The sequence below is a fragment of the Capra hircus genome, chromosome 6 (assembly GCF_001704415.2).
Source record: "Capra hircus breed San Clemente chromosome 6, ASM170441v1, whole genome shotgun sequence".
Classification (NCBI taxonomy): Eukaryota; Metazoa; Chordata; class Mammalia; order Artiodactyla; family Bovidae; genus Capra; species Capra hircus.
In genome coordinates this window covers 102,686,836-102,704,949 of record NC_030813.1, presented here as the reverse complement: position 1 = coordinate 102,704,949, position 18,114 = coordinate 102,686,836, and the positions used below count along the sequence as shown (strand labels likewise).

Sequence of the window (18,114 nt, the reverse complement as noted above, 5' to 3'; positions counted from 1 at the left end):
ATCCATTTTTTATATTCTTATGCCTTTAAAGTTTGTGTCTTTCTGCCACTCTGGAAAGGTAGTTTTTTCTGAATCCTCAGCATACAGTAGGTGCTCATAAATACTTATTGTATAAAATCATTCAGTGACTGTTGTAAGATTTTTGTCCCTTCAGTATCTTGATGATATAACCAAACTCTTTTCTAACAATTTCACCTTAAATGTAAAATTTTCCATAACTCTAGATATTATACTTGTTCAATATATGAGAAGAGAGAAGACATCAGTGATGGAAGGTGGAGGAACTGGAGACATAAGAAATTGACAATTTAATTGAGATGGATTCTCAAAGCTTCCAGTGTTCATTGTTTCATTTAGCTTTTCTAATCTGGGTGTCCTATCTGCATTATGTTGCCACATCTGGTTTTTTTTCTCCTATGAAAATTAATCTAGGTTTTTTTCATTGATGAAATGTTATGAACAATGTTAAAATACACCTTCATTCTGAAATATTCCCACTGGGTTTGCAAATCAGAAATAATTGTTTGTCTCTTAATAAAACCGTTTCTAGACTACAAAGGCATTTCTTCCTGAGATGATGAAGAATAATCATGGCCATATTGTCACTGTGGCTTCAGCAGCTGGGCATATTGGGGTCCCCTTCTTACTGGCTTACTGGTATGTGAATATGTGTTTTTTCATTGGTTCCTGTGCTTAACTTGAGTGTGATTTCTTGAGTGTAATGAAGACTATTGTTAACAATGATAGGCTTTCCTGGTGTCTCACATGGTAAAGAATCTGCCTGCAGTGCAAGAGACCTCATTTCAGTCTCTGGGCTGGGAAGATCCCCTGGAGAAGGGAATGGCAACCCACTCTAGTATTCTTGCCTGGACAATTCCATAGACAGAGGAGCCTGGCAGTCTTCAGTCCACGGGGGGCACAAAAGAGTCAGACACAACTGAGCAAGTAACACACAGACTTCCAGTGTTGCTGAAATAAGCAGATGGAATTGCACAAAGTCTCTTGCACAACAGCCTTATCAATCATTAATCCTCTCCTAGGCTGACCATTTGAGAGGTGGCTACAGGGAAATTATCCAATAGGAAGCCAAGTGCTTCAAGCATTTCTCATCCCTTTTAGCAGCAAGAATTAGAACGAGGGCAGGATTTTTGCAAGATGAAAAAGTTAATATCTTTTTAATAAAGTAATTTTGGGGAAACTAACCATTAGAAAGAGAGAATATAATCTGGGACTCCAGATTAAAAACATCCAGACAATGAAATGGTTGTAAAAGTGAATTTTAATACTTCTTCTAAAAACCCATGCTATTATAATAACTAAGAAGTTACTGTAACAAGTAGGGCACAGTAATGGTGTGCTCCCCCATGTGGAGAATTAATCTGTGAGGTCATGATAGCCGTGGTCTTCCTGCTGGTTGCAGGCACCCTGTTAGTTGTTAGCTGTTTCTGTATGCTAGCAAATTATCACCCTTTAATGTTGAATTATGACCGTGCAGGTAAATAGATATTGCTCAAATTTGTTTTCCACCAAACAAATGTGCTCTTTTGGAATTAAGTATCTAAATTTTAGAAGTAACACAGATGTAATTGTAAACGTAGCCATACTGCTACTGCTGCTAAGTCGCTTCAGTCACGTCCGACTCTGTGCGACCCCATAGATGGCAGCCCACCAGGCTTCCCCGTCCCTGGGATTCTCCAGGCAAGAACACTGGAGTGGGTTGCCATTTCCTTCTCCAATGCATGAAAGTGAAAAGTGAAAGTGAAGTCGCTCAGTAGTGTCCTACTCTAGCGACCCCATGGACTGCAGCCTACCAGGCTCCTCCGTCCATGGGATTTTCCAGGCAAAAGTACTGGAGTGGGGTGCCATTGCCTTCTCCGAATGTAGCCATAGATATGTGTATAAATATGGGATTTCCCTGATAGCTTAGTTGGCAAAGAATCTGCCTGCAATTGCAAGAAACCCTGGTTCAATTCCTGGGTTGGGAAGATCCGATGGAGAAGGCATAGGCTACCCACTTCAGTATTCTTGGGCTTCCCTTGTGGTTCGCCTGGTAAAGAATCCACCCACAATGCGGGAGACCTGGGTTCGATCCCTGAGTTGGGAAGATCCCCTGGAGAAAGGAAAGGCCACCCACTCCAGTATTCTGGCCTGGAGAATTTCATGGACTGTGTAGTCTATGGGGTCACAAAGACTAAGACACAACTGAATGACTTTCACTTCACTTCACTTCAGGCTCTGGTGGATAACTTATTTTCTTATGACATATAAACATATGAGCCTAGCAGCAGATCCTGAAACTGTCTTTCATCAGGGGAGTGATATACACGTAAAAATCGAATTAGCGTTTAACGGCTAGGGGCTAATTACTTCAAAAGAGACAGTAATGCAGTCTAGGCATGATAGGCCTGTCCTGTGACTGCTTTAGCAGTATTTCATCTTTTTTAAGAAAAACTCAAGTCAAGGTTATATTTATTTCTAAAACTATTAGAAAATAAATATATACCAACAGAGAAAGAAAGAAAATGTAGATGAACAAAAGAACAAAATAAAAATCACTTCTGTTGCCATTGCCTAAGAACAACCAACCAGTCTGTGGATATGGTTAGACTAACTTTGCAAATTTGTTTGTTCTTTTTGTTCATCTATAAACTCTAGCTGATATATTTTGTCAATTCAAATAGCCAATTTATAAGCATGAAAGTTACCAGTATGGAAAGACATGCCAAAATTGAGTTCTAATCATTAGCTTGTAATGGAATGTTATCCAAAAGAATAATTTGGAATAAGAAAATATTAATTGAGGTTATTGATAGTAAGAAGAAATTTAGTGGGCTTTCCTGCTAGCTCAGATGATAAAGAATCTGTCTGCAATGCAGGAGACCTGGGTTCAATCCCTGGGTCAGAAAGATCCCTTGGAGAAGGGAATGGCTACCCACTCTAGTATTCTTGCATGGAGAATTCCATGGACAGAGGAGCCTGGCGGGCTACAGTCCATGGGATCACAGAGTCAGACACGATTGAGCAACTAACGCTTTCACACACACAAAGTGTAGTAAAAAATCCACTTATAGTTAGCTTTTATATATATATATATATCTAAAAACAAATTCACTCTGAAGTTCAAAAATATAAAATTCCTTCAACATACTCAAGATCATTACGAGTTTTAATATATTTCTGCATTGTTGGTTCACTTCAGAAAAATCAGAAAAAACAGTTTAGTAGAAGAGAAAAGAAGAATATTTATTGATAATCTCACCACACAGAAATAACCATGATGAGTGTTTCTTATCATTTTTTAGGACATTTTTAATGTAGAAATACAGTCATACCTTGAAAAAATATACATATGTAATCTTTTTTTTTAAGTGAACATTTTGCGTGTTAAATATATATATGCAATGTCATTTTAAGTTTTTATTGGATAATTTATTTTCCCAGATTCTTTCAGTTGCAAGGAACACAAAACGTATACTGCCTCAGACCAAAAGAGGAGAAGTCTTAGGGAGGCTCTCTGTTGCCAAGATGGCTACCAGCCTTGCTGGAATAGTATCTTCTCAACTCCCAAGTCTAGCAGCAGTGGGGAAAAGCCATACCTCCCAGTGTTCTAGTCCTGGAGTTCACTCTTAACTAGACCAACTTGGATCCAACTGCTGAACTGGGGTGTAAGCCAGCAAAATCAAAGCCATCTTAGCAGAAAGAGGGAATATGAATGCTAACAGAGGCAAAAACAGCCTCTGTCCACTACAGACATTTTCAGCTCTTTCCAACGATTTGACTTCATGAACTGGATACCCCAGGGACTATCCTTGACTACACATCTTTAGAAACATGATTGTTTATTTCCTTGGGATAAGTAATTAAAAGAGAAATTACTGGCTCTAAGAGTATAGCATAGATAGATAGATAAATGGTTAGATAGATAGAATTTTTTTTATTTGGCTGTTATCTCGTGGCATGTGGATCTTTGCTCCCCAGCAAGGGATTAAACCCGCACCCCATGCAGTGGAAGCACAGCCTTAACCACTGGACTGCCAGAGAAGTCTCAAGCATGGCATATTTTTTTAATGAATTTTATACCTTTTGCCAAATTGTCTTCCAGAAAACGCTGCCAACTAACCTGTACTTTGGAAAACTGCCATTTAACCTATACTTTGGAAATTCTGTTGAACGTTCTCTCACATTTTTTTCTTAAAGCTGAGACATATGACTTAAAAATATTACCAGTCCAATTCTATAAAATGAAAATATTTTGTACATTGAAAACAACTCAAACAAATAAAAAATTTCCTACTATCCTTAATGTTACTCCTAGGCACAACTTTTATTTTGTATTTATTTTGTATTTATCTTGTATTTATTTTGTATTTATATTAATTACCCCTGAAAAGATAAAACATTTCATATACATATATCTGTTGGTTTTGGGGGGCTTAAGAACCTGCCTACCAGTGCAGGAGATGTAAGAGATGCATTCGATCCCTGGGAAGATCCCTTGGAGCAGGGGCACGGCAATCCACTCCAGTATTCTTGCCTGGCAGGCTACAGTCCATAGGGTCGCACAGAGTTGGACAGTCGACTGAAGTGACTTAGCACTCATACACATTGGTATTTTTATTTTGTAAATTTTCTGCTAATGCCCTTAGGCATTTATCCATTGAATATTGTCTCATTCACTTGACTTGCTCAGTGGCTCAGTGGTAAAGAACCCACCTGCCAATCCAGGAGATGTGGGTTTGATCCCTGAGTTAGGAATCCTGCCCTGGAGAAGGAAATGTCAACCGAATCCAGTATTCTTGCCTGGAAAATCCCATGGACAGAGGAGCCTGGTGGGCTACAGTCCATGGGATCGTAAAATGGGTCAGACATAACTGAGCATGTTCATTCATTTATAAAAATTGTTGTTTATTCACCTAATTCTTACTTCACGCTAATCCTTACTTTACCCTAATCCTTGTCCTGTAAGTTGCAAATGCTTTACCAGTTTGTCATTTACCTCTTAACTTGGTTGTTGTTGCTTTTGTTTAGTCACAAAGTCAATTTCCCAGGCAAGAGTACTGGAGTGGGTTGTCACTTCCTTCTCCAGGGGGTCTTCCCCACCCAGGGATCGAACCCGCGTCTCTTACATCTCCTGCGCTGGCAGGAAGACTCGCTACCACCAGTGCCACTGGGAAGCCCTTAACTTGGTTAGGAGCTGATATAAGTTTCGACTATATCATATTAGAGGTCTGATTTGCCGCCCAAATTTAAAGCCTAATTCCACTATTTTGTTTTTCGTCTTTGGGCAAGCTCTATAATCCCACCTCTACCTAAGTTTCTTTTTTGGGAAATAGAGATCATAATAGTATCGGTTTCAGAGAATTGTTGTAAGGGATTAAATCAAATAATGCATCTGAATAACTGAGGTCAGTGTCTGGCATATAGTAATCAATTTTAGATATGATTATTTTTGTTTCTGTTGTGTACAGAAGATTTACATTTTATGTAACTGAATCTAGCAATCTTTCTTTTAAGGCTTCAATAAATGTCTAAGCTTCAGGAAAAAAAGAGTGAAAGAGAACTGTCCACAGCTTTCTGTTTTCCAAAGCACAGGTTAATTGGCAAGAATTTACTTTGTATAATTGCTAATCTGTACAGGCTTAGAGAAAAGCAATCTGTCTAGTAATTAATGGTACTGAATTATACACTTAAACATAATTAAAATTGTAAACTTTACATTAAAAATATTTTGTATAATTTTAAAAATTAATAAAGTAATATTCTAAAACCCATTGAATTGCATTCCTAAGTGAGTCAATTATATGGTATGTGACTTCATATTTTTCAGTAATGCTACTTTCTCTAAAAGCCTAGTTGAGGAAAAGTAATGTCCACTTAAAATATGGCTAATTTCCCTTCTCTTTCCAAATGAAGGCACTATGATGATAAGAATTGCTTTACATTTTGATTTATTCACTTGAAAAATATTTACTGAACACCTATTATATGCCAAGCACTGTGCCAGGTCCTGGGGATTCACTGGAGACCAAAACAGTCATAGCGATTATTATAGTGATGTTATGGGGCCAGACGTTTAAAAAGTTCATCCAAATGAATATTTAATTACAAATTCAAGATGTGCTTCATGGAAAACTGAAGATTACTGTATAAAGGGGAAATAATTTAGACTAGGGTTTTGGAAATGCCTCTTTGAAGAAGTCAAGCTAAGACTTTAAGGAAGAACAGGACTTATCCAGGAGAATTTCCCAATAAATTCCGTGAACACGTTGTAATAAATAATGAACAGCCTATAGTGACATTACATTTTAGGGAAATAGCAACAACAAAACCGAACACCCTACCAGTTTTCTTAACAAGACATTTAAGCCTACTCAGTTCTCTGATAAATGCTGAGATGCAGTAAATGCTTCTTAGACTTAGTGATTATTTGTTGGTTTAGTTGCTAGTGGTATCCGACTCTTTTGCAACCCCCTGGACTGTAGCCTGCCAGGCTCCTCTGTCCATGGAATTTTCCAGGCAAGAATGCTGGAGTGGGTTGCCATTTCCTTCTTGAGTGGATCTTCCCAACCCAGGGATCGAACCCAGATCTCTTGCATTGGCAGGCGAGTTCTTCAGCGCTGAGCCACCTGGGAAGCCCTCTGCGACTTTACTGTGCCTATCAGTTTGCCCAAGGGTCATCTAAAATGCAGATTCTAATTCAGCAGGTCCTGGCCAGGCCTGAGATTTAGATGTTGCCCATGCTGTTTGGCAGAGCACCACACTTAACTAAGGAAAACAGACATGTGAGTTAAATACATGTAGCCGTTTTCTTGAATTATTTTATGAACTCTGTTTATTTTCAGTTCAAGCAAGTTTGCTGCTGTTGGATTTCATAAAGCTCTGACTGAAGAATTGAGTGCCTTGGAAAGAACTGGAATCAAAACAACATGTCTCTGCCCTAATTTTATAAACACTGGCTTCATCAAAAACCCAAGTACCAGGTAAGTTGACGCAAAAAATGGAGACAGAAGGATTGGTGGTTGCTATGAATATCAACCATTCTATAGGTTTTCCTGAGTATTTTAATCCTTAAAGCATCTCATATTCAAGGCCCTTAGCTCATCTCAGTTTCAGCTTCTGGAGACTATGGGAGTATCTAGAGAAAGAGAGAGAATGTATAGAAACAGATATGAATGACACCGTGAAGTTGCTTAGCCTTCCTTTTTTCTTTGCTTAGGTGATGGTTCTCAGACTTCAGTACTTACACCTTTCTCTAGGAGTACTGGGAACCATGCAGGGGTCCCACCCCCAGACTTGTGCATTTCTTCATTTTGGTCGGGATAGAGTAATGGTGGAGAAGGGAGCCTGGAACTCTGTATATTTAACAAGCATCATAATTAGTTTTTTTATTTTTTAAAAATATTTATGCATTTATTTCACTGTGCTAGATCTTACTTGTGGCACGTGGGATCTTCCTCCTTTGTTGCATCACACAAACTCTTAGCTGTAGGATCGAGTTTGCTGATCCGGGATTGAACCCAGGCTCCCTGCATTGGGAATTCGGAGTCTTAGCCACTGGACCTCTAGGAAAGTCCCACATCATAAGTAATTCTGATAGAGGTGACTGGTACCAGTGTAAAAAGAAAAAAGAGCTTTCCTTTGGTAATCTAGAGATCATCCTTCAGATAAGTTCATTTCAGTTCGGTCTCTCAGTCCTGTCTGACACTGCAACCCCATGGACCACAGCACGCCAAACCTCCCTGTCCATCACCAACTCCCGGAGTTTACCCAGACTCACGACCATTGAGTCAGTGATGCCATCCAACTATCTTATCCTCTGTCATCCCTTCTCCTCCTGCCTTCAATCTTTCCCAGCATCAGGGTCTTTTCAAATGAGTCAGCTTTTCACATCAGGTGGCCAAAGTATTGGAGTTTCAGCTTCAACATCAGTCCTTCCAATGAACACTCAAGACTGATCTCCTTCAGGATGGACTGGTTGGATCTCCTTGCAGTCCAGGGAGGCTCAAGTGTCTTCTCCAACACCATAGTTCAAAATCATCAATTCTTCTGCGCTCAGCTTTCTTTATAGTCCAACTCTCACATCCATACATGACTACTAGAAAAACCATAGCCTTGACTAGACAGACCTCTGTTGACAGTATAATGTCTCTGCTTTTTAATATGCTGTCTAAGTTGGTCATAACTTTTCTTCCAAGGAGTAAGCGTCTTTTAATTTCATGGCTGCAGTCACCATCTGCAGTGTTTTTAGAGCCCCCCAAAATAAAGTCTGCCACTGTTTCCACTGTTTCCCCATCTATTTGCCATGAAGTGATGGGACCAGATGCCATGATCTTCGTTTTCTGAATGTTAAGCTTTAAGCCAACTTTTTCACTCTCCTCTTTCATTTTCATCAAGAGGCTCTTTAGTTCTTCTTTGCTTTCTGTCATAAGGGTGATGGTATCTGCATATCTGAGATTATTGATATTTCTCCCGGCAATCTTGATTCCTGCTTGTGCTTCATCCAGCTCAGCGTTTCTCATGATGTACTCTGCATAGAAGTTAAATAAGCAGGGTGACAATATACAGCCTTGACATACTCCTTTTCCTATTTGGAACCAGTATGTTGTTCCATGTCTAGTTCTAACTGTTGCTTCCTGACCTGCATACAGATTTCTCAAGAGGCAGGTCAGGTGGTCTGGTATTCCCATCTCTCTCAGAATTTTCCACAGTTTACTGTAATCCACACAGTCAAAAGCTTTGGCATAGTCAATAAAGCAGAAATAGATGTCTTTCTGGAACTCTTTTGCTTTTTCGATGATCCAGCAGATGTTGGCAATTTGATCTCTGGTTCCTCTACCTTTTCTAAAACCAGCTTGAACATCTGGAAGTTTGCGGTTCACATTTTGCTGAAGCCTGGCTTGGAGAATTTTGAGCATTACTTTACTAGCGTGTGAGATGAGTGCAATTGTGCAGTAGTTTGAGCATTCTTTGGCATTGCCTTTCTTTGGGATGGGAATGAAAACGGACCTTTTCCAGTCCTGTGGCCACTGATGCCTTTTCCAAATTTGGTGACATATTGAGTGCAGCACTTTCACAGCATCATCTTTCAGGATTTGACATAGCTCAACTGGAATTCCATCACCTCTGCTAGCTTTGTTCATAGTGATGTTTCCTAAGGCCCACTTGACTTCACATTCCAGGATGTCTGGCTCTAGGTGAGTGATCACACCATTGTGATTATCTGGGTCGTGAAGATCTTTTTTGTATAGTTCTTCTGTGAATTCTTGCCACCTCTTGTTACTATCTTCTGCTTCTGTCAGGTCCATACCATTTCTGTCCTTTATTGAGCCCATCTGTGCATGAAATGTTCCCTTGGTATCTAAGTTTCTTGAAGAGATGTCTAGTCTGTCCCACTCTATTGTTTTCCTCTATTTCTTTGCACTGATCACTGAGGAAGGCTGTCTTATCTCTCCTTGCTATTCTTTGGAACTGTGCATTCAAATGGGTATATTTTTCCTTTTCTCTTTTGCTTTTTGCTTCTCTTCTTTTCACAGCTCTTTGTAAGGCCTCCTCGGACAGCCATTTTGCTTTTTTTGCATTTCTTTTTCTTGGAGATGGTCTTGATCCCTGTCTCCTGTACAATGTCACGAACCTCCGTCCATAGTTCACCACTCATTCTGTCTATCAGATCTAGTCCCTTAAATCTATTTCTCACTTCCACTATATAATTGTAAGGGATTTGATTTAGGTCATACCTGAATGGTCTAGTGGTTTTCACTACTTTCTTGTATTTAAATCTGAATTTGGCAATAAGGAGTTCATGATCTGAGCCATAGTCAGCTCCTGGTCTTGTTTTTGCTGACTGTATAGAGCTTCTCCATCTTTGGCTGCAAAGAATATAATCAGTCTGATTTCAGTGTTGGCCATCTGGTAATGTCTGTCTGTAGAGTCTTCTCTTGTGTTGTTGGAAGAGGGTGTTTGCTATGACCAGTGTGTTCTCTTGGCAAAACTCTGTTAGTCTTTGCCCTGCTTCATTCTGTACTCCAAGGCCAAATTTGCCTGTTACTCCAGGTGTTTCTTTTTTTTTCTTCTCCCCAGATGTTTCTTGACTTCCTACTTTTTCATTCCAGTCCTCTGTAATGAAAAGGACATCTGTTTTTGGTGTTAGTTCTAAAAGGCCTTGAAGGCTTCCCTGGTGGCTCAAACTGTAAAGCGTCTGCCTGCCATGCAGGAGACCTGGGTTTGATCCCTGTGTCAGGAAGATCCCCTGGAGAAGGAAATGGCAACCCACTCCAGTGTTCTTGCCTGGACAATTCCATGGACGGACGAGCCTGGTAGACTCCAGACCATAGGGTTGCAAAGAGTCGGACACAACTGAGCAACTTCACTTTCTAAAAGGTCTTGTAGGTCTTCAGAGAACTGTTCAGCTTCAGCTTCTTCAGCGTTACTGGTCGGGGCATAGACTTGGATTACTATGATATTGAATGCTTTGCCTTGGAAATGAACAGAGATCATTCTGTTGTTTTTGAGATTGCATCCAAGTTTTGCATTTCGGACTCCTTTGTTGACCGTGATGGCTACTCCATTTCTTCCAAAGGACTCTTGCCCACAGTAGTAGATATAATGGTCATCTGAGTTAAATTCACCCATTCCAGTCCATTTCAGTTTGCTGATTCCTTAAATGTCAACGTTCACTCTTGCCATCTCCTGTTTGACCACTTCCAGTTTGCCTTGATTCATGGACCTAACATTCCAGGTTTCTATGCAATATTGCTCTTTACAGCATCAGACCTTGCTTCTATCACCAGTCACATCCACAGCTGGGTGTTGTTTTTGCTTTGGCTCCGTCTCTTCATTATTTCTGGAGTTATTTCTCCACTGAACTCCTATAGCATGTTAGGTACCTACTGACCTGGGGAGTTCATTTTTCAGTGTCCTATCATTTTGCCTTTTCATACTGTTCATGGGGTTTTCAAGGCAAGAATACTGAAGTGGTTTGCCATTCCCTTCTCCCATGGACCACATTTTGTCAGATCTCTCCATCATGGCCCACCCGTCTTGGGTGGCCCTATGGTCAATGTGATTAGGTTGGTTAGTTTTCTGTGACTATGATTTAGTCTGTCTGCCCTCTGATGCCCTCTCTCAGCGCCTACCATCTTACTTGGGTTTCTCTTACCTTGGACGTGGGGTATCTCCTTTTGGCCACTCCAGTGCCACCCGAAATTAGTAACAGATCAGAATCTTTTCAAAATAAGTACCAGATCAGAATCTTTTCTTGGTTAGAAAATAAAATTACAAAGGATTGGCACTGAGGTTAATTTTTAATGTTTCCTGTCTTTGAGAATAGCTTTAATATTTTTATAATCATGATGGTTACTTTAAAAGACGATTCCAACATACAGAAAAGTACAAATAAATTTTTTTCCATTTCATTTAAACCCTCTATCCAGTGGAGACTATTTTTAACATTTTGAAGAACATTCTTTTGGACATCTCTTTGAAAATGAAAGTGATTGACAGTAACTCAGTCGTGTCTGACTCTGTGACCCCATGAACTGTAGCCCACCAGGCTTCTTTGTCCATGGGATTCTCCAAGCAAGAATACTGGAGTGGGTTGCCATTTCCTTCTCCAGGGGATCTTTCTCTAGGGATTGAACCCAGGTCTTCTGCATTGCAGGCAGATTCTTTACCATCTGAGCCACCAGGGAAGCACAGATATCTCTTTTTGTACAGATTTAATGTCTAAATTTCATATAACTGGCATATATTACACATGAGATTCTAGAAGCAGTAAGTAAACTGCTTGTTCCCTCAGCATTATGATTATAGACAACAAGTTATTAGTATTGTTTAGCCACTAATTCATGTCCAACTCTTTGCGACGCTATGGACTGCAGCCCGCCAGGCTCCTTTTTCTATGGGATTCTCCAGGCAAGAATACTGGAGTGGGTTGCCTTTTCCTTCTCCAGGGGATCTCCCAGACCCAGGGATCAAATCCTCATCTCCTGCTTGGCAGGTGGGTTCTTTACCACTGAGCCTCCCATGAAGCCCATAGGCAGCAATACTGTATTTACAAAATTCAAAGTTGCTTAGAAGTTAGATTTTAAATGTTCCCATCACAAAACAGAAATAAATATGTAATGAGATACAAGTGTTACCTAATGCTAAGGTGGCAGTCATATGGCAGTATATAAATATATCAGATCAACTAGTTGTACACAAATTTATGTGATAGGTAAAATATATAGGAAATAATTTTTAAAAGTTCACTGAAACTGAAAGGTATTCTCAAAGGTAGAGGAGAGTGTTTTATCCCCAAGATAAAGTTTGCCGATATTTAGACACTAAAATAATATATTTGAGTCAAGCTTATCACTTAGACTGTCTTTCAGCAGTTAAAAACAGACATTGTGTATATATTTTCACTGTAATTGAATTTTTTACCCTTGCCCCCAGAATAAGCCTGAGGAAAGTTGACATTCATGATGGCAAGGGTGACCTCTGCTGGCCAAACTCTGCTGGTACAACTAAAAATAATTGGGACACTTGCCTTAGCGGATGGTGCTGCTGCTGCTGCTAAGTCGCTTCAGTCATGTCCGACTCTGTGCGACCCCATAGACGGCAGCCCACCAGGCTGCCCCGTCCCTGGGATTCTCCAGGCAAGAACACTAGAGTGGGTTGCCATTTCCTTCTCCAGTGCATGAAAGTGAAAAGTGAAAGGGAAGTCGCTCAGTCGTGTCCGACTCTGTGCGACCCCATGAACTGCAGCCCACCAGGCTCCTCCGCCGGCAGATGGTAAGGGGAAGTTTAAGTAGAAGTCAACCTGATTCTAGCCTGATCGAGAATATAACCTGACTAAGGAAGGGTCTGGGGCTTGTCCTGCCACACGAATCCCCTTGAAGATAAGCTGAATTAGGATGCCAAAGGTGAAGTTGGTTTAATGTAGAAACTGAGTTTCAATTCAGTTTGGTTCAGTTCAGTCGCTCAGTCGTATCCAACTCTTTGCAACCCCGTGGACCGCAGCAAGCCAAACCTCCCTGTCCATCACCAACTCCCGGAGTTTACCTAGACTTCCGACCATTGAGTCGGTGATGCCATCCAACTGTCTTATCCTCTGTCATCCCTTCTCCTCCTGCCTTCAATCTTTCCCAGCATCAGGGTCTTTTCCAATGAGCTAGCTCTTCGCATCAGGTGGCCAAAGTACTGGAGTTTCAGCTTCAACATCAGTCCTTCCAAAGAATATTCAGGACTGATCCGCTTTAGGAGGGACTGGTTGGATCTCCTTGCAGTCCAGGGGATTCTCAAGAGTCTTCTCCAACACCATAGATCAAAAGCATAATTCTTTGGTACTCAGCTTTCTTCACAGTCCAATTCTCACATCCATACACGACTAGACTAGACTAGACTAGACTAGACGGACTAGTCTAGCCTTGACTAGATGGACCTTTGTTGACAAAGTAATGCCTCTGCTTCTTAATATGCTGTCTAAGTTGGTCATAACTTTTCTTCCAAGGAGTAAGCGTCTTTTAATTTCATGGCTGCAGTCACCATCTGCAGTGATTTTGGAGTCCAGAAAAATGAAGTCTGCCACTGTTTCCACTGTTTCCCCATCTATTTGCCATGAAGTGATGGGACCGGATGCCATGATCTTAGTTTTCTGAATGTTGAGTTTAAGACAGCTTTTTCACTCTCTTCTTTCACTTTCATCAAGAGGCTCTTTAGCTCTTCTTCACCATAAGGGTGGTGTCATCTGCATATCTGAGGTTATTGATATTCCTCCCAGCAATCTTGCTTCCAGCTTGTGCTTCATCCAGCCCAGGTTTCTCATTATGTACTCTGCATAGAAGTTAAATAAGCAGGGTGACAATATACAGCCTGACATACTCCTTTTCCTATTTGGAACCAGTATGTTGTTCCATGTCCAGTTCTAACTGTTGCTTCCTGACCTGCATACAGATTTCTCAAGAGGCAGGTCAGGTGGTCTGGTATTCCCATCTATTTCAGAATTTTTCACAGTTGATTGTGATCCACACAGTCAAAGGCTTTGGCATAGTCAATAAAGCAGAAATAGATGTTTTTCTGGAACTCTCTTGTTTTTTCAGTGATCCAACAGATATTGGCAATTTGATCTCTGGTTCCTCTACCTTTTCTAAAACCAGGTTGAACATCTGGAAGTTCACGGTTCATGTACTGTTGAAGACTTGCTTTGAGAATTTTGAGCATTACTTTTCTAGTGTGTGAGATGAGTGCAATTGTGCTGTAGTTTGAGCATTCTTTGGCATTGCCTTTCTTTGGGATGGGAATGAAAACTGACCTTTTCCAGTCCTGTGGCCACTGCTGCCATTTCCAAATTTGCTGGCATATTGAGTGCAGCACTTTCACGGCATCATCTTTTAGGATTTGACATAGCTCAACTGGAATTCCATCATCTCCGCTAGCTTTGTTCATAGTGATGCTTCCTAAGGCCCACTTGACTTCACATTCCAGGATGTCTGGCTCTAGGTGAGTGATCACACCATTGTGATTATCTGGGTCATGAAGATCTTTTTTGTACAGTTTTCTGTGTATTCTTGCCACCTCTTCTTAATACCTTCTGCTTCTGTTAGGTCCATACCATTTCTGTCCTTTATTGAGCCCATCTTTGCATGAAGTGTTCCCTTGGTATGTCTAAAATTCTTGAAGAGATGTCTAGTCTTTCCCATTCTATTGTTTTCCTCTATTTCTTTGCACTGATCACTGAGGAAGGCTTTCTTATCTCTTCTTGCTAATCTTTGGAACTGTGCATTCAAACGGGTATATCTTTCCTTTTCTCCTTTGCTTTTCACTTCTCTTCTTTTCACAGCTATTTGTAAGGCCTCCTCGGACAGCCATTTTGCTTTTTTGCATTTCTTTTTCTTGGGGATGGTCTTAATCCCTGTCTCCTGTATAATGTCACGAACCTCCATCCATAATTCATCAGGCACTCTATCAAATCTAGTCCATTAAATCTATTTCTTACTTCCACTGTATATTCATAGGCATTTGATTTAGGTCATACCTGAATGGTCTAGTGGTTTTCCCTACTTTCTTCAATTTAAGTTGGAATTTGGTAATAAGGAATTTATGATCTGAGCCACAGTCAGCTCCTGCTCTTGTTTTTGCTGACTTTTGGCTGCAAAGAATATAATCAGTCTCATTTAGGTGTTGACCATCTGGTGATGTCCATGTGTAGTGTCTTCCCTTGTGTTGTTGGAAGAGGGTGTTTTGCTATGACCAGTGCGTTCTCTTGGCAAAAGTCTACTAGCCTTTGCCCTACTTCATTCCGTACTCCAAGGCCAAATTTGCCTGTTACCCCAGGTGTTTCTTGACTTCCTACTTTTGCATTCCAGGCCCCTATAATGAAAAGGACATCTTTTGGGATGTTAGTTCTAAAAGGTCTTGCAGGTCTTCACAGAACCATTCAACTTCAGCTTCTTCAGCGTTACTGGTTGGGGCATAGACTTGGATTACCGTGATATTGAATGGTTTGCCTTGGAAATGAACAGAGAGCATTCTGTCGTTTTTGAGATTGTATCCAAGTACTGCGTTTTGGACTCTTTTGTTGACCATGATGGCTACTGCATTTCTCCTAAGGGATTCCTGGCCACAGTGTTAGATATAGTGGTCATCTGAGTTAAATTCACCCATTCCAGTCCATTTTAGTTCACTGATTCCTAACATGTTGACATTCACTCTCCTGTTTGACCACGTCCAGTTTGCCTTGATTCATGGACCTGACATTCCAGGTTCCTATGCAATATTGCTCTTTATAGCATCAGACTTTGCTTCTGTCACCAGTCACATCCACAACTGGGTGTTGTTTTTGCTTTGACTCTGTCTCTTCATTCTTTCTGGAGTTATTTCTCCACTGATCTCCAGCAGCATATTGGGCACCTACTGACCTGGGGTGTTCAATTTTCACTGTCCTATCTTTTTGCCTTTTCATACTGTTCATGGGGTTCTCAAGGCAAGAATACTGAATTGGTTTGCCATTCCCTTCTCAAGTGGACCACATTTTGTCAGAACTCTCCACCATTACCTGTCTGTCTTGGGTAGCCCTACATGGTATGGCTCATAGTTTCATTGAGTTAGACAAGGCTATGGTTCAGTGTGATCAGATTTGGTTAGTTTTCTGTGATGGTAGTTTTCAATCTGTCTGCCTTCTGCTGGAGAAGGATAAGAGACTTACGGAAGCTTCCTGATGAGAGGGATTGGCTGTGGGGGAAACTCTGTCTTCTTATGGGCAAGGCCATGCTCAGTAACTCTTTAATCCAGTTTTCTGTTGATGGGTGGAGCTGTGTTCCTGCTGTTTACCTTGGGCCAAACTATGCTGGCGGAACTCGCTCCAACACCACACAGGACTGCTCGCTCCAGCAGAGTTCTAATTAGAGGACAGAAAAATTCTTACTTCAGTTTGTATTTTGAACACTAAATAAAATCTCTAGTTTTCTTAAACCTCATCAACAGTACTTTGCTTAGAGAGATCAAGTAACTTGACTGTAATTAGCAGAACTGAGTTTCAGATTGAAATTTCCTTTTCTTTGCAGAGGGACAAGCCTTTGAGAAAAAAGGAAGCAATCCTCCTCTAAGGGACCAGTTCAGAATAATTTGCTTTATACTTATGTTGGAACTTAAATTCTCTTTTAAGGCACATCAAAGATGTAGCTTATTGTTATTATATTTACATATCTAACACCCTGCAAAGAAACTGTTTTACTGTAAGGGTTATAATGTAGCATAATCTGAATTTATTGGAATTAAGTGTAATCAGGTGCTCCAAGTAAGTTTTTTGACAGCTAACAGTTATTTTTGTTAAATAAACTTGGTTATTGGGCTTCCTCGGTGGCTCAGTGGTAAGGAATCCACCTGCCAGTGTAGGAGACATGGTTCCGTCTCTGATCTCGGGAGACCCACACGCCTCGGAGCAACTAAGCCCGTGCACCACAGCTGTTGAGCCTGTGCGCTAGAGCCCGGGCTCCGCAATCAGAGAAGCCCCTGCAGTGAGAAGTCCAAGCACCGCAACTAGAGAGGAGTGCTTGCTCTCTGCAATTAGAGAAAAAAACCCTCGCAGCAATGAAGACCCAGCACAGCCAAAAATAAATAAGTTAGTTAATTAAAAAATAAATACACTTGGATATCAAGAAATCATCTTATTAAAAGCCTTTATTGAAAGCCTACCAAATACAAGGTACCCTGGTGGCTCAGATGGTAAAGAATCCACCTGCAATGCGGGAGACCTGGGTCCGATCCCTGGGTTGGGAAGATCCCCTGGAGAAGGGAATGGCTACCCACTCCAGTATTTTTGCCTGGAGCATTCCATGGACAGAGGAGACTGGCAGGCTTCAGTCCATGGGGTCACAAAGAATCAGATACACTGAGCAACTTTCACTTTTCCACCTTTCACTGAAAGCCTACTAAATACCAGGTACCCTACTAGGTCTAGATACCTGACATAAATTACCTCTGATCTTTAAGATGGGAGAACTTGATTTGGATCCACACCATCGGTTGCCTCCCCCAGCTCTAGTCATAGCAATCTGCAAGATTGCCCATTTTATGGACAAAGAAACTGAAACTTGGAGAAGTTAAGAGAATTCCCCAAGGTTCCGCAGTCCCAGAATGGCAGACTGGAATTCTTGCCTGGGTCCCTGACTCCAAATGCCCCTCTATTCCTAGCTTTCTTTTTTTGACATAATTTTTTATTGAAGTTTTTCCCCAAGAATCATTATTTTTAAAATGTGTATTAAGTGTTTCATTGGAAATAGCTTCATTGCTTTTAAAGAGTCTACGCTTCCTAATTGATTTCCTTTTTCTGGTACCTGGAAACATACATGCTATTTATATAAGCTACCTTTCTGATAACAATATGCTGCCGTTAGCTTTCTGTGTTGATATATAAAGAGCTAACTTGTGTGCATGTGCTCAGTCATGTCCGACTCTGCCACCCCAAGATCTATAGCCCGCTGGACTCCTTTGTTTCCCGGATTCTCTAGGCAGGAATACTAGAGTGGGTAGCCATGCCCTACTCCAGGGATCGAAGCCCAGTGTCCTGCATTGCAGGCAGAGTCTTTACCATCTGAGCCACCAGGGAAGCCCAAAGAGCTACCTTACTCTTCC

The 18,114-nt window shown here is 40.9% G+C and overlaps 1 protein-coding gene across 1 annotated transcript in view; it reads left to right on the top strand.

The window, feature by feature from the left end:
• Positions 1–18,114, top strand: part of HSD17B11 (hydroxysteroid 17-beta dehydrogenase 11) — a 47,067-nt gene that overhangs the window by 16,511 nt on the left and 12,442 nt on the right. Inside the window, exons 4-5 of the mRNA XM_005681879.3 lie at positions 551–657; positions 6,843–6,980. Coding sequence (XP_005681936.2) covers positions 551–657; positions 6,843–6,980 — 245 coding nt within the window. The remainder of the gene's footprint in view (positions 1–550; positions 658–6,842; positions 6,981–18,114) is intronic.